At 41.2% G+C, this 14,915-nt stretch overlaps 1 protein-coding gene across 3 annotated transcripts in view; it reads left to right on the top strand.

Moving 5' to 3' along the window:
• Positions 1–4,482, top strand: part of ift122 (intraflagellar transport 122 homolog (Chlamydomonas)) — a 131,601-nt gene extending 127,119 nt beyond the window's left edge. For all 3 annotated transcript variants that reach the window (XM_062999160.1, XM_062999162.1, XM_062999161.1), the window contains one exon: positions 4,271–4,482. In XM_062999160.1, the coding sequence (XP_062855230.1) occupies positions 4,271–4,357 (87 nt within the window). In that variant the 3' untranslated portion in view covers positions 4,358–4,482. The remainder of the gene's footprint in view (positions 1–4,270) is intronic.
• Positions 4,483–14,915: the final 10,433 nt, after the last annotated feature.

Genomic DNA, 14,915 nt, shown 5'->3' with positions numbered 1-14,915 from the left:
TTTAGCCTTCTTAAATTGTGAATGTGCTGTTTGAGATGGGGGGCGTTTGAAAGTGAATGTGTACCGCAAACCGACACATACGGACCAGTACTTAAGGATTGACTCCCATCATCCATTGGAGCACAAACTAGGACACTACAGCCAAGGATAGAGAGAAATCTCATGTCAAGAAGGCCCTGGGTGAATGTGGTTATCGCAAGTGGGCATTCGTAAAAGCTGGAAAATGCCCAAACACAGCTCCAGTGGATCGAAGGGAGGAGAAGGACAACCATGGTCTAAGCGCAAACCAGTGGGGATTCCGTATGTAGCGGGAGTAGTGGAACAATTGAGACGGATATTCTCCAAACGCAGTGTTCCCTCAGTTTTATTTATTCGCTTTTTCACACAATACAAAGGAAATTATTAAGTTTACATATTACAGCAATTTAAATTGTGTTGTACAAGAAGAGAGAAACAGTTAAACATAAATATAAATATGCAAAATGACTGTTTTCCTGAGAATTACACAATTAAACGTGAGATAACTAGGTACACACAGTAAAAAGAAAAAAAACCCGAAAAAAAAATAAAATAAAATAAAAAAAATAAAAAAAAGCAAAACCCTGGCCTGTTTCATATTAGTGCCACACCAGTATATTATCCCAAACATAGATACTAACAAATGACTACATTTAGAACTTGGGAGACTAGGGAGTCACTCTGGATAATTAACAGACTGCAGGTGCTCCACATATCTAAGAAAGGGCTCCCAAGTGTTTCTAAATCTAGAAAGAGAACTTTTACTGTACTTACTGGATTTTTTGCAGTTTAACAAAATGAAAAATCTCCCTAATCCACAAAGAAAACGAGGGTGAGGTAGGCTGCTTCCACCACAACAGGATCAGCCGCCTAGCCAAAAGAGTTGTAAAGGCAACCAAATCAGCCTCACATTTTGTCAACTGTAAAGGGGGAGAAGAAATTCCAAAAATAGCTGTAAGAGCAGAAAGTTCAAAAGTAATCCCAATGGTCCCAGAGAATGTGTTAAAAATTTCAGACCAGAATTCATGCAAGGAGGGACATGTCCAAAACATGTTTATATATGAGGCTGGTCAAACACTGTGTTTCAGTTGCTTTCAAACTCCAAAACACCCTACGACTGAAATTAGTTCGACCTCAGGACCGGGACCCTCGACACAAACAGAGTAACGTAGTGTATGCTGTTAGGTGCTGGGAGGATTGCCTTGAACGGTACATCAGGGAAACTAAACAGCCACTGGCGAAACGGATGGCCTAGTGTAGAAGATTGACCTCTTCTGGCCAGGATTCTGTGGTTTACACTCACCTGCAAGCCAGCGGCCACTCATTTAGTGATGAAGATGTGCAGATCCTTGACAAGGAGGAACGCTGGTTTAAACGAGGAGTCAAAGAGGCCATCTATGTGATGAGGGGACGACCATCCCTGAACCAAGGGGCCTAAGAGTACATCTCTCACCATCTTACAATGCCATGATTTGAGCTATACCCCATTCATATGTGAAAGGCACACATGGCCATTGTAATTAATGGTCATTGTGATTTGCATATGGATCTGATCATCGGTTCCATTGTTATGCAATGGGAAGTGATCAGTCGTTATGCAAATCAACTGCATATAAGGTTGGGGTTATTCACCACCAGCTCAGACTGAAGAAATCACTTGGATGAGTGATGAAACGTATCTCTACAACAAACTTGTGTCCAGATGAACTGATTCAACTTTGTGGAAGGCTTACAGTTGCTCAACAGTACGTAATTTCTAGTGTCTGATTCTCTTCTGCCTCTGTCCCAACTGCTGTGGCATGATTGATAGAACACACATGAACACTTTGCTTTCTGTCCAAACAGCAAGGCCAGTCTGCTTACCTGATCCCAGCCTCAAACAGCCCTTTGGCATAATGTTAGGGTCTGTCTGAAAACCTAGTGAGCTGCCTTGCTGCCTACTGCCTACCTAGGCAGCTGCCTAAGTAGAGAGGATTCTAATAAGACATTGAACTAATAAGGCAGGTTATTCAGACACACTACTTAGACAGCGATTATGGCGATTATGTCACCACAGTTTTTGCTTGCTAAGCTAACATAGTTAGCCTCAGGTCATTCAAACCAAAGGGCTTAGGCGGCTCAACCCGCTAGCATACCAGCTAACATCTCCGTCTGTGTACTGAAAATTGTTAAACTGTAACTGACGAGCCTGAATTCGTTTTTTTTTTTTTATACAAATACAAATTAGTGAGAATTTATTTACATTTAAAAAGAACTCAATACATTATTTAGAAATTTTTTGTACAACCCTAAATCATAAAAAGTTGGGACAGTAAGGAAAATGCAAATAAAATAAAAACCGCAGTGTTCCTTACATTTACTTTTACTTTTATTTGATTGCAGACAGTTTGAACCTGAGATATTTCATGTTTTATCTACTTAACTTCATTTCATTTGCAACACATTCCAAAAAAAATTGGGACGGGGGCAATTTAAGGCTAGTAATGAGGTGAAAAAACTAAATAATGATTTGATTCCAAACAGGTGATGTCAACAGGTGATTGTAATCATGGTTTGGTACAAAAGCAGAATCCAGGAAAGGCTGAGTCTTTGATGAGCAAAGATGATCAGAGGATCTCCAGTTTGTTAACAAATGTGTGAGAAAATAATTGAAATGTTTAAAAACAATGAATCTCAAAGAAAGATTGGAAGGGATTTGCATGTTTCTCCCTCTACAGTGCATAATATCATTAAACAATTCAAGGAATTGGGAGAAATTTCAGTGCATAAAAGCCAAGAGCGCAGACTGAAGCTGAACGCCCGTGATCTTCGATCCCTCAGACAGCACTGCATCAAGAACCACCACTCAACAATAGCTGATATAACCACATGGGTGAGGGATTACTTTGGTAAACCTTTGTCAATACAGTCAATACAATACAGAGTTACATGCACAAATACCACTTAAACCTTTACTGTGCAAAAAAGAAGCCTTATGTTAACCATGTCCAGAAGCGGCTTCGACTTCTCTAGGCTCTGAGGCATCTAGGATGGACCATCACAGTGGAAACGTGTATTGTGGTCAGATGAATCATAATTTTTGGTCTTTTTTGGAAAAAATGGACGCTGTGTGCTCTGGACCAGAAACGAAAAGGACCATCCAGACTGGTATCAGCAACAAGTCCAAAAGCCAGGGTCTGTCATGGTATGGGACTGTGTCAGTGCTCTTGGCAAAGGTCATTTACACTTCTGTGATGGCAGCATTAATGCAGAAAAGTACATTGAGATCTTAGAGCAACATATGCTGCTTTCAAGACGTCATCTTTTCCAGGGACCTCCATGTATTTTTCAACAAGACAATGAAAGACCACATGTTGCAGGCATGACTGCGGAAGAAGAGGGTACAGGTACTGGACTGGCCTGCCTGCAGTCCTGACCTGTCCCCAATTTTGAAACGAAAAATGCAACGGCGACCCCGTACAGTTGCACATCTTAAGACGTGTTTGCAGGAAGAATGACACAAAATAAAAGCTGAAACAAAATGTCTTTTAAGTGTGGTGAAGAGGAATGGCAACATTACAAAGTGGTAAATGCTTTACTGTCCCAACTTTTTTTTAAATGTGTTGCAGACCTAAAATGCAGGAATGGATGTTTATTAAAAAATGAAATGAAGTTGAGCAGATAAAACATGAAATATCTTAGGTTCAGCCTGTCTGCAATCAAATTAAAGTCGAAGTAAATGTAAGAAACTCGCATTTTCCATGCTGTCCCAACTTTTTCTGATTTGGGGTTGTAAGAAAAATTGTGCCGCAGTGAATTGCCTTCACCGCTAAGGAAGTATTAAACGCTCCCTCGTCAGTTTATCGCTTTGAAATAAGGCACCTTAGTTGGCAGCATTTTAAAGCATCTAAGAATTTAGACTGACTTCTTCTCTGGAGTGTGTGTATGTAAAGAGCTCACTAGATTTTTAGACAGACCCACAGTCTGTAATTTTTACCCTTAAAGTAGGTACCCTATTCTAAAGACGTTAACTTGCTTCTATTTATCTCATCTCATTTACTGTGAAGCATTCAAAACGTGTCCTAACTCAGTTAATTATAAATAATAGCTAGTATGGACTGTCTAGCATTAAACAAATGAGATCATGCCTCTCCTGTTTCCCATGGTTTTATTGGTATGGGGGGGGGGGGGGGGGGGGGGGGGGTGTTAGTTTTTTTTCTCTCGCCCTTCTTCTCTGTCCTGCTGTCTCACTCTTTTTTCCTTTTTCTCTTAGATGTTCCAAAGTGAGGACTATGAGCTGTTGGTTCTCCAACATAACTGTTGTCCTTACTGCCGCAGACCCTTCGACGAGCCCAACTAGCTCAGCTAAATGGACTTGCAGCTTTTGTAGAGTCTGTTTTTATAGGACTTACAGATTAGCCCTGGCTGAGTGACTCTGATCCTTTTTACTTGAGATTTCTATCTGTAATAAAAAAGAGACTGTAAGTGTGTGTGTGCGCGCATGTATGTGTGTGTGTGCTTGTGTGATGGCAGCGTTAAGGTGGGATGAAGCTCAAGCCGTAAGAAAAGCACCACCTCAGCTGATAGCTCTGATAGGATTAAAGGGATCAGGATCTTCAGCCAGTAAAAGGCGATTACAGCATTTGGAAAGGGCAGAGGAGTGTGAGATGACCCTAACAAACCTCGACAAAGACATCTCTATTCCTGCTCAGAAACTAGGAGGTTTGTAATACACAAGGGCTTTTTGCATACGATTTTAGATATTATATATTATACACCGATCAGCCATAACATTAAAACCACCTTCTTGTTTCTACACTCACTGTCCATTTTATCAGCTCCACTTACCATAAAGAAGCACTTTGTAGTTCTACAATTACTAAATGTAGTCCATCTGTTTCTCTGCATGCTTTGTTAGCCCCCTTTCATGCTGTTCTTCAATGGTCAGGACTCTCCCAGGACCATTACAGAGCAGGTATTATTTGGGTGGTGGATCATTCTCATCACTGCAGTGACACTGACATGGTGGTGGTGTGTTAGTGTGTGTTGTGCTGGTATAAGTTGGTAAGACAAAGCAGCGCTGATGAATTTTTAAACACCTCACTGTCACTGCTGGACTGAGGATAATCCACCAACCGAAAACATCCATCCAACAGCGCCCCGTAGGTAGTGTCTTGTGACCACTGATGAAGGTCTAGAACAGAGGTCACTAACAGGCGGACCGCGGTCCGGGTCCGGACCCAGAAGCTGTCCCATACGGACCCGGACCTACAGCCAAAACAGAAAGTTATGATTTGAAACCTGATGGAGCGCTTCTATTTTAACCGGCGCAGCTTTTGTAGCATTTACAGTAGCGGTTTAGCGGATGAGAAAACGCACAGACCAATCACGTGACACCACTCAGCCAATCAAGTCTGTGCATTCCAGACGGTAAACACAGCGACTCTACAGTGCAGACAGATGAGAGAGTTAGAGGCGAGTTACATGTAAAAAGACGGTGGAAAGAAAAAGAAAGATAGCGAACGTAGAAAAAACGAAAAGAAGGGAGAGATACAGACAACTGTGCAGAAAGTTATTAGTTAGAAGAAAGTTGAGAAAAGACGAGTGAGACAGGAGACAAATGGCGCTCTCCAAAAAGAAACGTGTACAGCGAAAATACAGCATTTAATCCGTGATGGAGAGACTCATTTCTGTTCTTACTTCCCACTGGAGCACAATTTATTTTTATTTTCTCTTAATTTGATAAGAGAAAGGTTTGATAAGGTGGGGCGGTCCGGGTCCTCTCTGTGTGTGCATGTTCTCCCCGTGTCTGTGTGGGTTTACTCCGGGAGCTCCGGTTTCCTCCCACAGTACAAAGACGTGCAAGTGAGGTGAACTGGAGACACTGAATTGTCCAAGACTGTGTTCAATATAACCTTGTGAACTGATGAATCTTGTGTATTGAGTAACTACCGTTCTTGTCATGAATGTAACCAAAGTGTAAAACATGACGTTATAATCCTAATAAATAAACAAACATCTGATTTGACAGTCAGTTATTGATTACATGCAGATGTTGATACAACTACTAGGCTACTTATATATAATATATATATGTTATATATGTTATATATATGTTATAATATATATAGCAGTGATAGCTCAGTGGTTAAGGTACTGGACCAGTAAACAGAAGGTTGCAGGTTCAAGCCCCACCACCACCAAGTTGCCATTGTTGGGTCCCTGAGCAAGGCCCTTAACCCTCAATTGCTCATTGTGTAAGTCGCTTTGGATAAAAGTGTCTGCTGAAAATGTAAATATTAATATATATATATATATATATATATATATATATATATATATATATATATATATATAGTTAAACATTCCGGACCTTTGCTTCAAGAATTTTTCTCTAACTGGACCTCTTTAAATTTTAGTTGAATACCCCTGGTCTAGAAGATGACCAACTCAAACGGCAGCAATAGATGAGCGATCGTCTCTGACCTTACATCTACAAGGTGGACCAACTAGGTAGGAGTGTCTAATAGAGTGGACAGTGAGTGGATACAGTATTTAAAAACTCCACTTATATTAGCACAACACACACTAACACACCACCACCATGTCAGTGTCACTGCAGTGCTGAGAATCATTCACCACCTAAATAATACCTGCTCTGTGGTGGGTTGTGGGGGTCCTGACCATTAAAGAACAGGTTGAAATAAGGATAAAAGTATGTAGAGAAACAGATGGACTACAATCAGTACTTGTAGAACTATAAAGTGTTTCTGTATGGTAAGTGGAGCTGATAAAATGGATAGTGAGTGTAAAAACAAGGAGGCGGTTTTAATGTTATGGCTGTTTGGTGTATATAGCCTTTATTTTTTACCATACTTATACTGTAATATACTGGTAATCCTATTTTCACATTCCAAATGTGCTCCTTTAGATTTAGATCTAATAACTGGGGAGGCCATTGAAGTACACTGATCTCATTGTAATGCTTACGGCACCAGTTTAAGTTTGCTTTCTGACATGGCGCATAACCAGATCTAACTACAAGTAGCTTTTGTAATAGAAGTGAATTGTGGCCTAAAGGAATTAATTTGGCCAGGAACAATATTTAGATAGGCTGTGTCTTTTAATCGATGCTTGATTTGTAGTAGGAGGTCTATATTGTTTAGTCTGTAGTCTAAGACTTGTGCTCTTGGATGTTTTCTAACCAGTCTTGCTATTATATTTTGACCTTTCTTATCAACAAGGCCCTTCTGTCCATTACCTCTTATTTCTAACATACTTAAACCAACCTGTCTGGCACAAGCAGCTATACCACGGCCAATGCCATTCTGATTACTTTTTTCAATATGTTATATAAATTTTTAGAATTATAGAATTATTTTCTAATTTATTCATTTTTAATAAATGTTTTCTTTCATATAAACACTTTGAGTCTTCATTTGTCTAAATTAGCGCTTTATAAAGTAAAAATTCTCCTTTTATGAAGACATAAGCATTTTTTTAGAGGTTCTTGGATTCCATATGAACATCTGAACCAATTTTCATAGGGGGACAGTTTTGATTGTCTTCTTGATCTTGATAAGAACCGACTAGCTTTAGTCTATTATAATCACCAACAAGACATTAAATAACGTTTTTCCCCCACCAAAAAGTAATCATCTAAATTGCTGGTGTCTCTTCATACATCAGTGCCTGACCTGACAAATGCTCTTTTCTCTGAATAGGCACGAATTGCAACAGATGTCTTGTTAAAAGAAAAGTCCAAATTTATTTTGTCTATTTTTTGACTAGTCTGTAGTCTAAGATTTGTAGGCCCTTAGACCCTTAACCCTCAATTGCTCAGACTGTATACTGTAACTGTAATGTAAGTCGCTTTGGATAAAGGCGCCAGTCAAATGCCCTCCAAATGCTGAAATGCTCTGTCGGGGTGGAGCGTGAAGCCCTGTGATTGATTGGTACCCTGTCCAGGGTATTCCTGCTTGCACCCAGTGTTTCTAGTTGGAACCAGACCTGCTATGACCCTGATCAGGATAAAGCAGTTGATGAAACATTCACAGTCTATAATTATAAATCACCAGCCATTTTAATGGGTGTGATAAGATATTGTTGCTCTGAAATCTGTCTGTTCTAACACCAATACGTATTGCATAATCTATAATAAATAGAAGTTTTAAACTGGGTACAATGGTTTAAAAATGTCTTTTGCAGACTGAAAGGCTATGTCATGCTTTGCATTTCAATACTTTGCCCCTTTTAATCCACAGGGAAAATAATTACAGTAGTTAGCATCAATATCTGACACGATTATTTTGGTGACTAGACATCTTTTCTACAGATATAACAATGGGATTCATTATGTCGTCAGATTTGAAGCTAGCACAGACATTTAGATGTGGGGAAGATACATTAGGGCAGGATGTGAAATAGTCAAATGCATTATAAAAGAGCTTCTTCTGATGAACCTTCTTGTTTCTACACTCACTGTCCATTTTATTAGCTCCACTTACCATATAGAAGCACTTTGTAGTTCTACAATCACTGACTGTAGTCCATCTGTTTCTCTGCATGCTTTGTTAGCCTGCTTTCATGCTGTTTTTTAATGGTCAGGATCCCCACAGGACCACACAGAGTAGGTATTATTTGGGTGGTGGATCATTCTTAGCACTGCAGTGACACTGACATGGTGGTGGTGTGTTAGTGTGTGTTGTGCTAATATAAGTGGAGTTTTTTTTTTAAACACCTCACTGTCACTGCTGGACTGAGAATAGTTCACCAACCAAAATATCCAGCCAACAGCGCCCCGTGGGCAGCATCCTGAGACCACTGATGAAGGTCTAGAAGATGACCAACTCAAACAGCAGCAACAGATGAGCGATTGTCTCAGACTTTACATCTACAAGGTGGAACAACTAGGTAGGAGTGTCTAATGGAGTGGACACGGTATTTAAAAACTCCAGCAGTGCTGCTGTGTCTGATCCACTCACACCAGCACAACACACACTAACACACCACCACCATGTCAGTGTCACTGCAGTGCTGAGAATGATCCACCACCTAAATAATACCTGCTCTGTAGTGGTCCTGACCATTGAAGAACAGGGTGAAAGCAGGCTAAAAAGTATGTAGAGAAACAGATGGACTACAGTCAGTAATTGTAGAACTACAAAGTGCTTCTATATGGTAAGTGGAGCTGGTAAAATGGACAGTGAGTGTAGAAACAAGGAGTTTTTTTGAGGTGGTATACCTACACATATGTTAATGCAATAAAACAACAACAGTAAGTAACATATTACTTACATTTACTAATTTAAATGTTGCTTTCTATGATGTATGATTTTGCTTTTTGCAGCATACATAACTATTTTTTTTATTTAAGAAACTTGATAACTGCTGTATTCTGATCAATTTGGGCACAGGCATTGAATATACACAAGACAAGCTGCCAATACATTGCAGTGCAGCACACCCACAATTGACTGTTAGGGGCAATTTGGAAGATGTGATGAAAGCCACACAGAAAACAGACAGTGACCGGAGGCAGTGACCATACCTGGGTCAAACCTGGGTCCCCAGGAACCAGCCCATGTTTCTGTGCTCTCAATACCAGCTGCCAGTTTGCGGGTGTTACTGACTTCTCAAAATCCTCAATGAAAACGCATTTGCCAGTTTAATCCTAAACTGAACTAAAGTGCTTAATTAAAAATAAGAGCCAGATGTCTGTTTGGCACAAGGCATCATGCATGACAATGCTAAAGCAGTTACATACATGTGCAGCTGATGTTTTTGTACATTTGTGGCAGCAACATGTAAATGCAGCTCGGGTGCACCTGCCTAGCTCATGAAATCAAAACGCAGATTGGTAGATTTAAAAATAAATAAGTAAAATCTGCTGATTTCTAGTTGTGTCTGCAGCTCTTGTGGGGTGTTCCCGGTCTGCAGTGGTCAGTATCTATCAAAAGTGGTCCAGGATGGAACAGTTGTAAGCCCATGACAGGGTCATGGGTGGTCAAGGCTCATTGATGCACGTGGGGAGCGAAGGCTGGCCCGTGTGGTCCGATCCAACAGACGAGCTACTGTAGATCAAATTGCTGAAGAAGTTAATGCTGGTTCTGATAGAAAGGTGTCAGAATACACAGTGCATCGCAGTTTGTTGTGTATGGGGCTGCATAGCCGCCGACCAGTCAGGGTGCCCATGCTGACCCCTGTCCCCCGCCAATGGGCATGTGAGCATCGGAACTGGACCATGGAGCAATGGCAGAAGGTGGCCTGGTCTGAGGATTCACGTTTTCTTTTACATCACGTGGATGACCGGGTGCGTGTGCGTCGCTTACCCGAGGAACACATGGCACCAGGATGCACTATGGGAAGAAGGTAAGCCGGCGGAGGCAGTGTGATGCTTTGGGCAATGTTCTGCTAAGAAACCTTGTGTCCTGCCAGCCATGTGGATCTAAAAGTCTGATAAGACAAAAATTGAGCTCTTTGGGCAGAACAGCAAGCAATATGTCTGGCAAAGAACAGGCCCTGCATATTACCTGGCTAATACCATACCTACAATGAAAAATAGGGGCAGCATCATGCATTCTGGATGCTTCCCAGTGGCAGACATCAGGATACTGTTAAGTACTGAGGTACAGCTATATGCAGCCAAATTTAGGAAAACCTCCCCCACAGTGCACGCAAACTCAGACTGGGGTGACAGTTCACTTTTTGACATGACAATGACCCAAAGCATGCAGTCAAAACAACAAAACAACTGAAGTGGCTTTGGGGCAAGTCTTGAATGTCTTTAAGTGACTCAGCAAAAGCCCAAACCTAAACCTCTTTAAACATTTGTTGGGAGACCCAAAGTGGGCTGTTCACAGATGCTCACCCTCCAGTGTAACTGTGCTTGAGAGGATCTGCAATAAGGAATGGTAGTCAAGGGGTCTGAATACTTACTAAATCTACTGTAAATTAAAACCGAAGTGGCTTGGTTCGTAGTAATGTCGTCTCACAGCATGTAGGTCCTGGGTTCCATTCCCATATGGGTTGGTCCGGGTCCTTTTTGTGTTGAGTTCTTTATTTTCTCCCCATGTTGCTGCTGCGTAGTTAGTTACAGTGTATCACAAAAGTGAGTACACCCCTCACATTTCTGCAGATATTTAAGTATATCTTTTCATGGGACAGCACTGACAAAATGACACTTTGACACAATGAAAAGTAGTCTGTGTGCAGCTTATATAACAGTGTAAATTTATTCTTCCCTCAAAATAACTCAATATACAGCCATTAATGTCTAAACCACCGGCAACAAAAGTGAGTACACCCCTTAGTGAAAGTTCCTGAAGTGTCAATATTTTGTGTGGCCACCATTATTTCCCAGAACTGCCTTAACTCTCCTGGGCATGGAGTTTACCAGAGCTTCACAGATTGCCACTGGAATGCTTTTCCACTCCTCCATGACGACATCACGGAGCTGGTGGATATTCGAGACTTTGCGCTCCTGCACCTTCCGCTTGAGGATGCCCCAAAGATGTTCTATTGGGTTTAGGTCTGGAGACATGCTTGGCCAGTCCATCACCTTTACCCTCAGCCTCTTCAATAAAGCAGTGGTCGTCTTAGAGGTGTGTTTGGGGTCATTATCATGCTGGAACACTGCCCGAGACCCAGTTTCCGGAGGGAGGGGATCATGCTCTTCTTCAGTATTTCACAGTACATATTGGAGTTCATGTGTCCCTCAATGAAATGTAACTCCCCAACACCTGCTGCACTCATGCAGCCCCAGACCATGGCATTCCCACCACCAGGCTTGACTGTAGGCATGACACACTTATCTTTGTACTCCTCACCTGATTGCCGCCACACATGCTTGAGACCATCTGAACCAAACAAATTAATCTTGGTCTCATCAGACCATAGGACATGGTTCCAGTAATCCATGTCCTTTGTTGACATGTCTTCAGCAAACTGTTTGCGGGCTTTCTTGTGTAGAGACTTCAGAAGAGGCTTCCTTCTGGGGTGACAGCCATGCAGACCAATTTGATGTAGTGTGCGGCGTATGGTCTGAGCACTGACAGGCTGACACCCCACCTTTTCAATCTCTGCAGCAATGCTGACAGCACTCCTGCGCCTATCTTTCAAAGACAGCAGTTGGATGTGACGCTGAGCACGTGCACTCAGCTTCTTTGGACGACCAACGCGAGGTCTGTTCTGAGTGGACCCTGCTCTTTTAAAACGCTGGATGATCTTGGCCACTGTGCTGCAGCTCAGTTTCAGGGTGTTGGCAATCTTCTTGTAGCCTTGGCCATCTTCATGTAGCGCAACAATTCGTCTTTTAAGATCCTCAGAGAGTTCTTTGCCATGAGGTGCCATGTTGAAACTTTCAGTGACCAGTATGAGAGAGTGTGAGAGCTGTACTACTAAATTGAACACACCTGCTCCCTATGCACACCTGAGACCTAGTAACACTAACAAATCACATGACATTTTGGAGGGAAAATGACAAGCAGTGCTCAATTTGGACATTTAGGGGTGTAGTCTCTTAGGGGTGTACTCACTTTTGTTGCCGGTGGTTTAGACATTAATGGCTGTATATTGAGTTATTTTGAGGGAAGAATAAATTTACACTGTTATATAAGCTGCACACAGACTACTTTTCATCGTGTCAAAGTGTCATTTTGTCAGTGTTGTCCCATGAAAAGATATACTTAAATATCTGCAGAAATGTGAGGGGTGTACTCACTTTTGTGATACACTGTATTTGTCTTAACATAAGCTTTCTTGGACGTTTATTAGTTACCTGTTTAACCACCACTGGGCGAAAGGTAGGAAACACAAGGTGCGCAAGCACACCTAGGTCGCTCCAGTTAATCTTACTGCATGTCTTTGGACTGTTGGAAGTAACCGGAGCTCCCTAAGAAAACCCACACAACTCACCATTCTTGCTGTGAGGTGACGGTGCTACCCAATGTGACACTGTGCCACCCCTGCTTTTTGTACATCCCGTTCCAAAACTGTGGACAATAATATGGAGTTGGCACCCCATTCATGGCAGTAGCCTTTACTTTTCTGCAAAAGCTATTGAGTTAAACAGTGTTTTTAAGTCAGGCACTGGTGTTGGATGAGAAGGCCTGTCTACCAGTTCATCCCAGTAGTACTCAGTGGGGTTTAGGTTAGGTCTTTCTCCACCCACAACCTATCAAATCATGCTATTATACAACCCCAAATCAGAAAAGGTTGGGTTACTTACATTTACTTTGACTTTTATTTCATGAGATATTTCATGTTTTATCTGCTCAACTTCATTTCATTTATTAATGAACATTTGTGCATTTCAGGACTGCAACACATTTAAAAAAAAAGTTGGGACGGGGTCAATTTAAGGTGAGGTGAAAAAACTAAATAATGATGTGATTCCAAACAGGTGATGTCAACAGGTGATTGTAATCATGGTTTGGTACAAAAGCAGCATCCAGGAAAGGCTGAGTCTTTGATGAGCAAAGATGCACAGAGGATCTCCAGAAATGTTTAAAAACAATGAACCTCAAAGAAAGATTTGAAGGGATTTGCATATTTCTCCCTCTACAGTGCATAATATCATTAAAAGGTTCAAGGAATCAGGAGGAATTTCAGTGCGTAAGGTCCAAGGGTGCAAGATTAAGCTGACTGCCCTTGATATTTGATCCCTCAGACGGCACTGCATCAAGAACCGTCACTTAACAATAGCTGATATAACCACATGGGTGAGGGATTACTTTGGTAAACCTTTGTCAAGCACTACAATACAGAGTTACATGCACAAATGCCACTTAAAACTTTACTGTGCAAAAAAAAAGCCTTATGTTAACATGTCCAGAAGCGGCTTCGACTTCTCTGTGCTCGAAGACATCTAGGTTGGACCATCACACAGTGGAAATGTGTTTTGTGGTCAGATGAATCATCATTTTTGGTCTTTTTTTGAAAAAATTAGATGCCGTGTGCTCCAGACCAAAGACAAAAAGAACCATCCAGACTGTTATCAGCAACAAGTCCAAAAGCCAGGGTCTTTCATGGTATGGGGCTGTGTCAGTGCCCTTGGCAAAGGTAATTTACACTTCTGTGATGGCAGAATTAATGCAGAAAATTACATTGAGATCTTAGAGCAACATAATTTATGCTGCCTTCAAGACGTCATCTTTTCCAGGGACGTTTATGTATTTTTCAACAAGACAATGCAAAACCACATGCTGCACACATTACAAAGGCATGGCTGCTGAAGAAGAGGGTACGGGTACTGGACTGGCCTGCCTGCAGTCTTGACCTGTCCCCAATAGAGAATGTGTGGAGAATTTTGAAAGGAAAAATGCGACGACCCCGTACTGTTGCACATCTTAAGACGTGTTTGCAGGAAGAATGAGACAAAATAAAAGCTGAAACACTAAATCACTTGGTATCCTCTGTGCCAAAACATCTTTTAAGTGTGGTGAAAAGGAGTAGCAACATTACAAAGTGGTAAATGCTTTATTGTCCCAACTTTTTTTGGAATGTGTTGCAGGCCTGAAATGCAGGAATGGATGTTTATTAATAAATGAAATGGAGTTGAGCAGATAAAACATGAAATATCTCAGGTTCATCCTGTCTGTAATCAAATAAAAGTCAAAGGTAATGTAAAAAACTGATTTGTGCTTTGCACATGGTTATGTTGAAACATAAAAGGGCTTTTCCTAAACTGTTAACAAAGTTTAAAGCAACCAGTTTCATTGTATATCTTTTACATTAATATATCTTAACAGTGGGTGTGCCTGAAACACTCGAACTCAATAATTAGTATATGTCTCAATACGTTTAGACATATAGTGTGTTATTTTATTTGGCTTAAGTGTTAGAAACGCTCTGGCTATGCCTTCTTCTGCGTATCCTTGAGTGTCTTCTAAGGATTATTGACCTCAATCTCTCTCACA

Source organism: Trichomycterus rosablanca, chromosome 7 (assembly GCF_030014385.1).
Source record: "Trichomycterus rosablanca isolate fTriRos1 chromosome 7, fTriRos1.hap1, whole genome shotgun sequence".
Taxonomy (NCBI): domain Eukaryota; kingdom Metazoa; phylum Chordata; class Actinopteri; order Siluriformes; family Trichomycteridae; genus Trichomycterus; species Trichomycterus rosablanca.
Note: the sequence above shows the minus strand (reverse complement) of the source record. Positions and strands in the feature narration are given on the sequence as shown.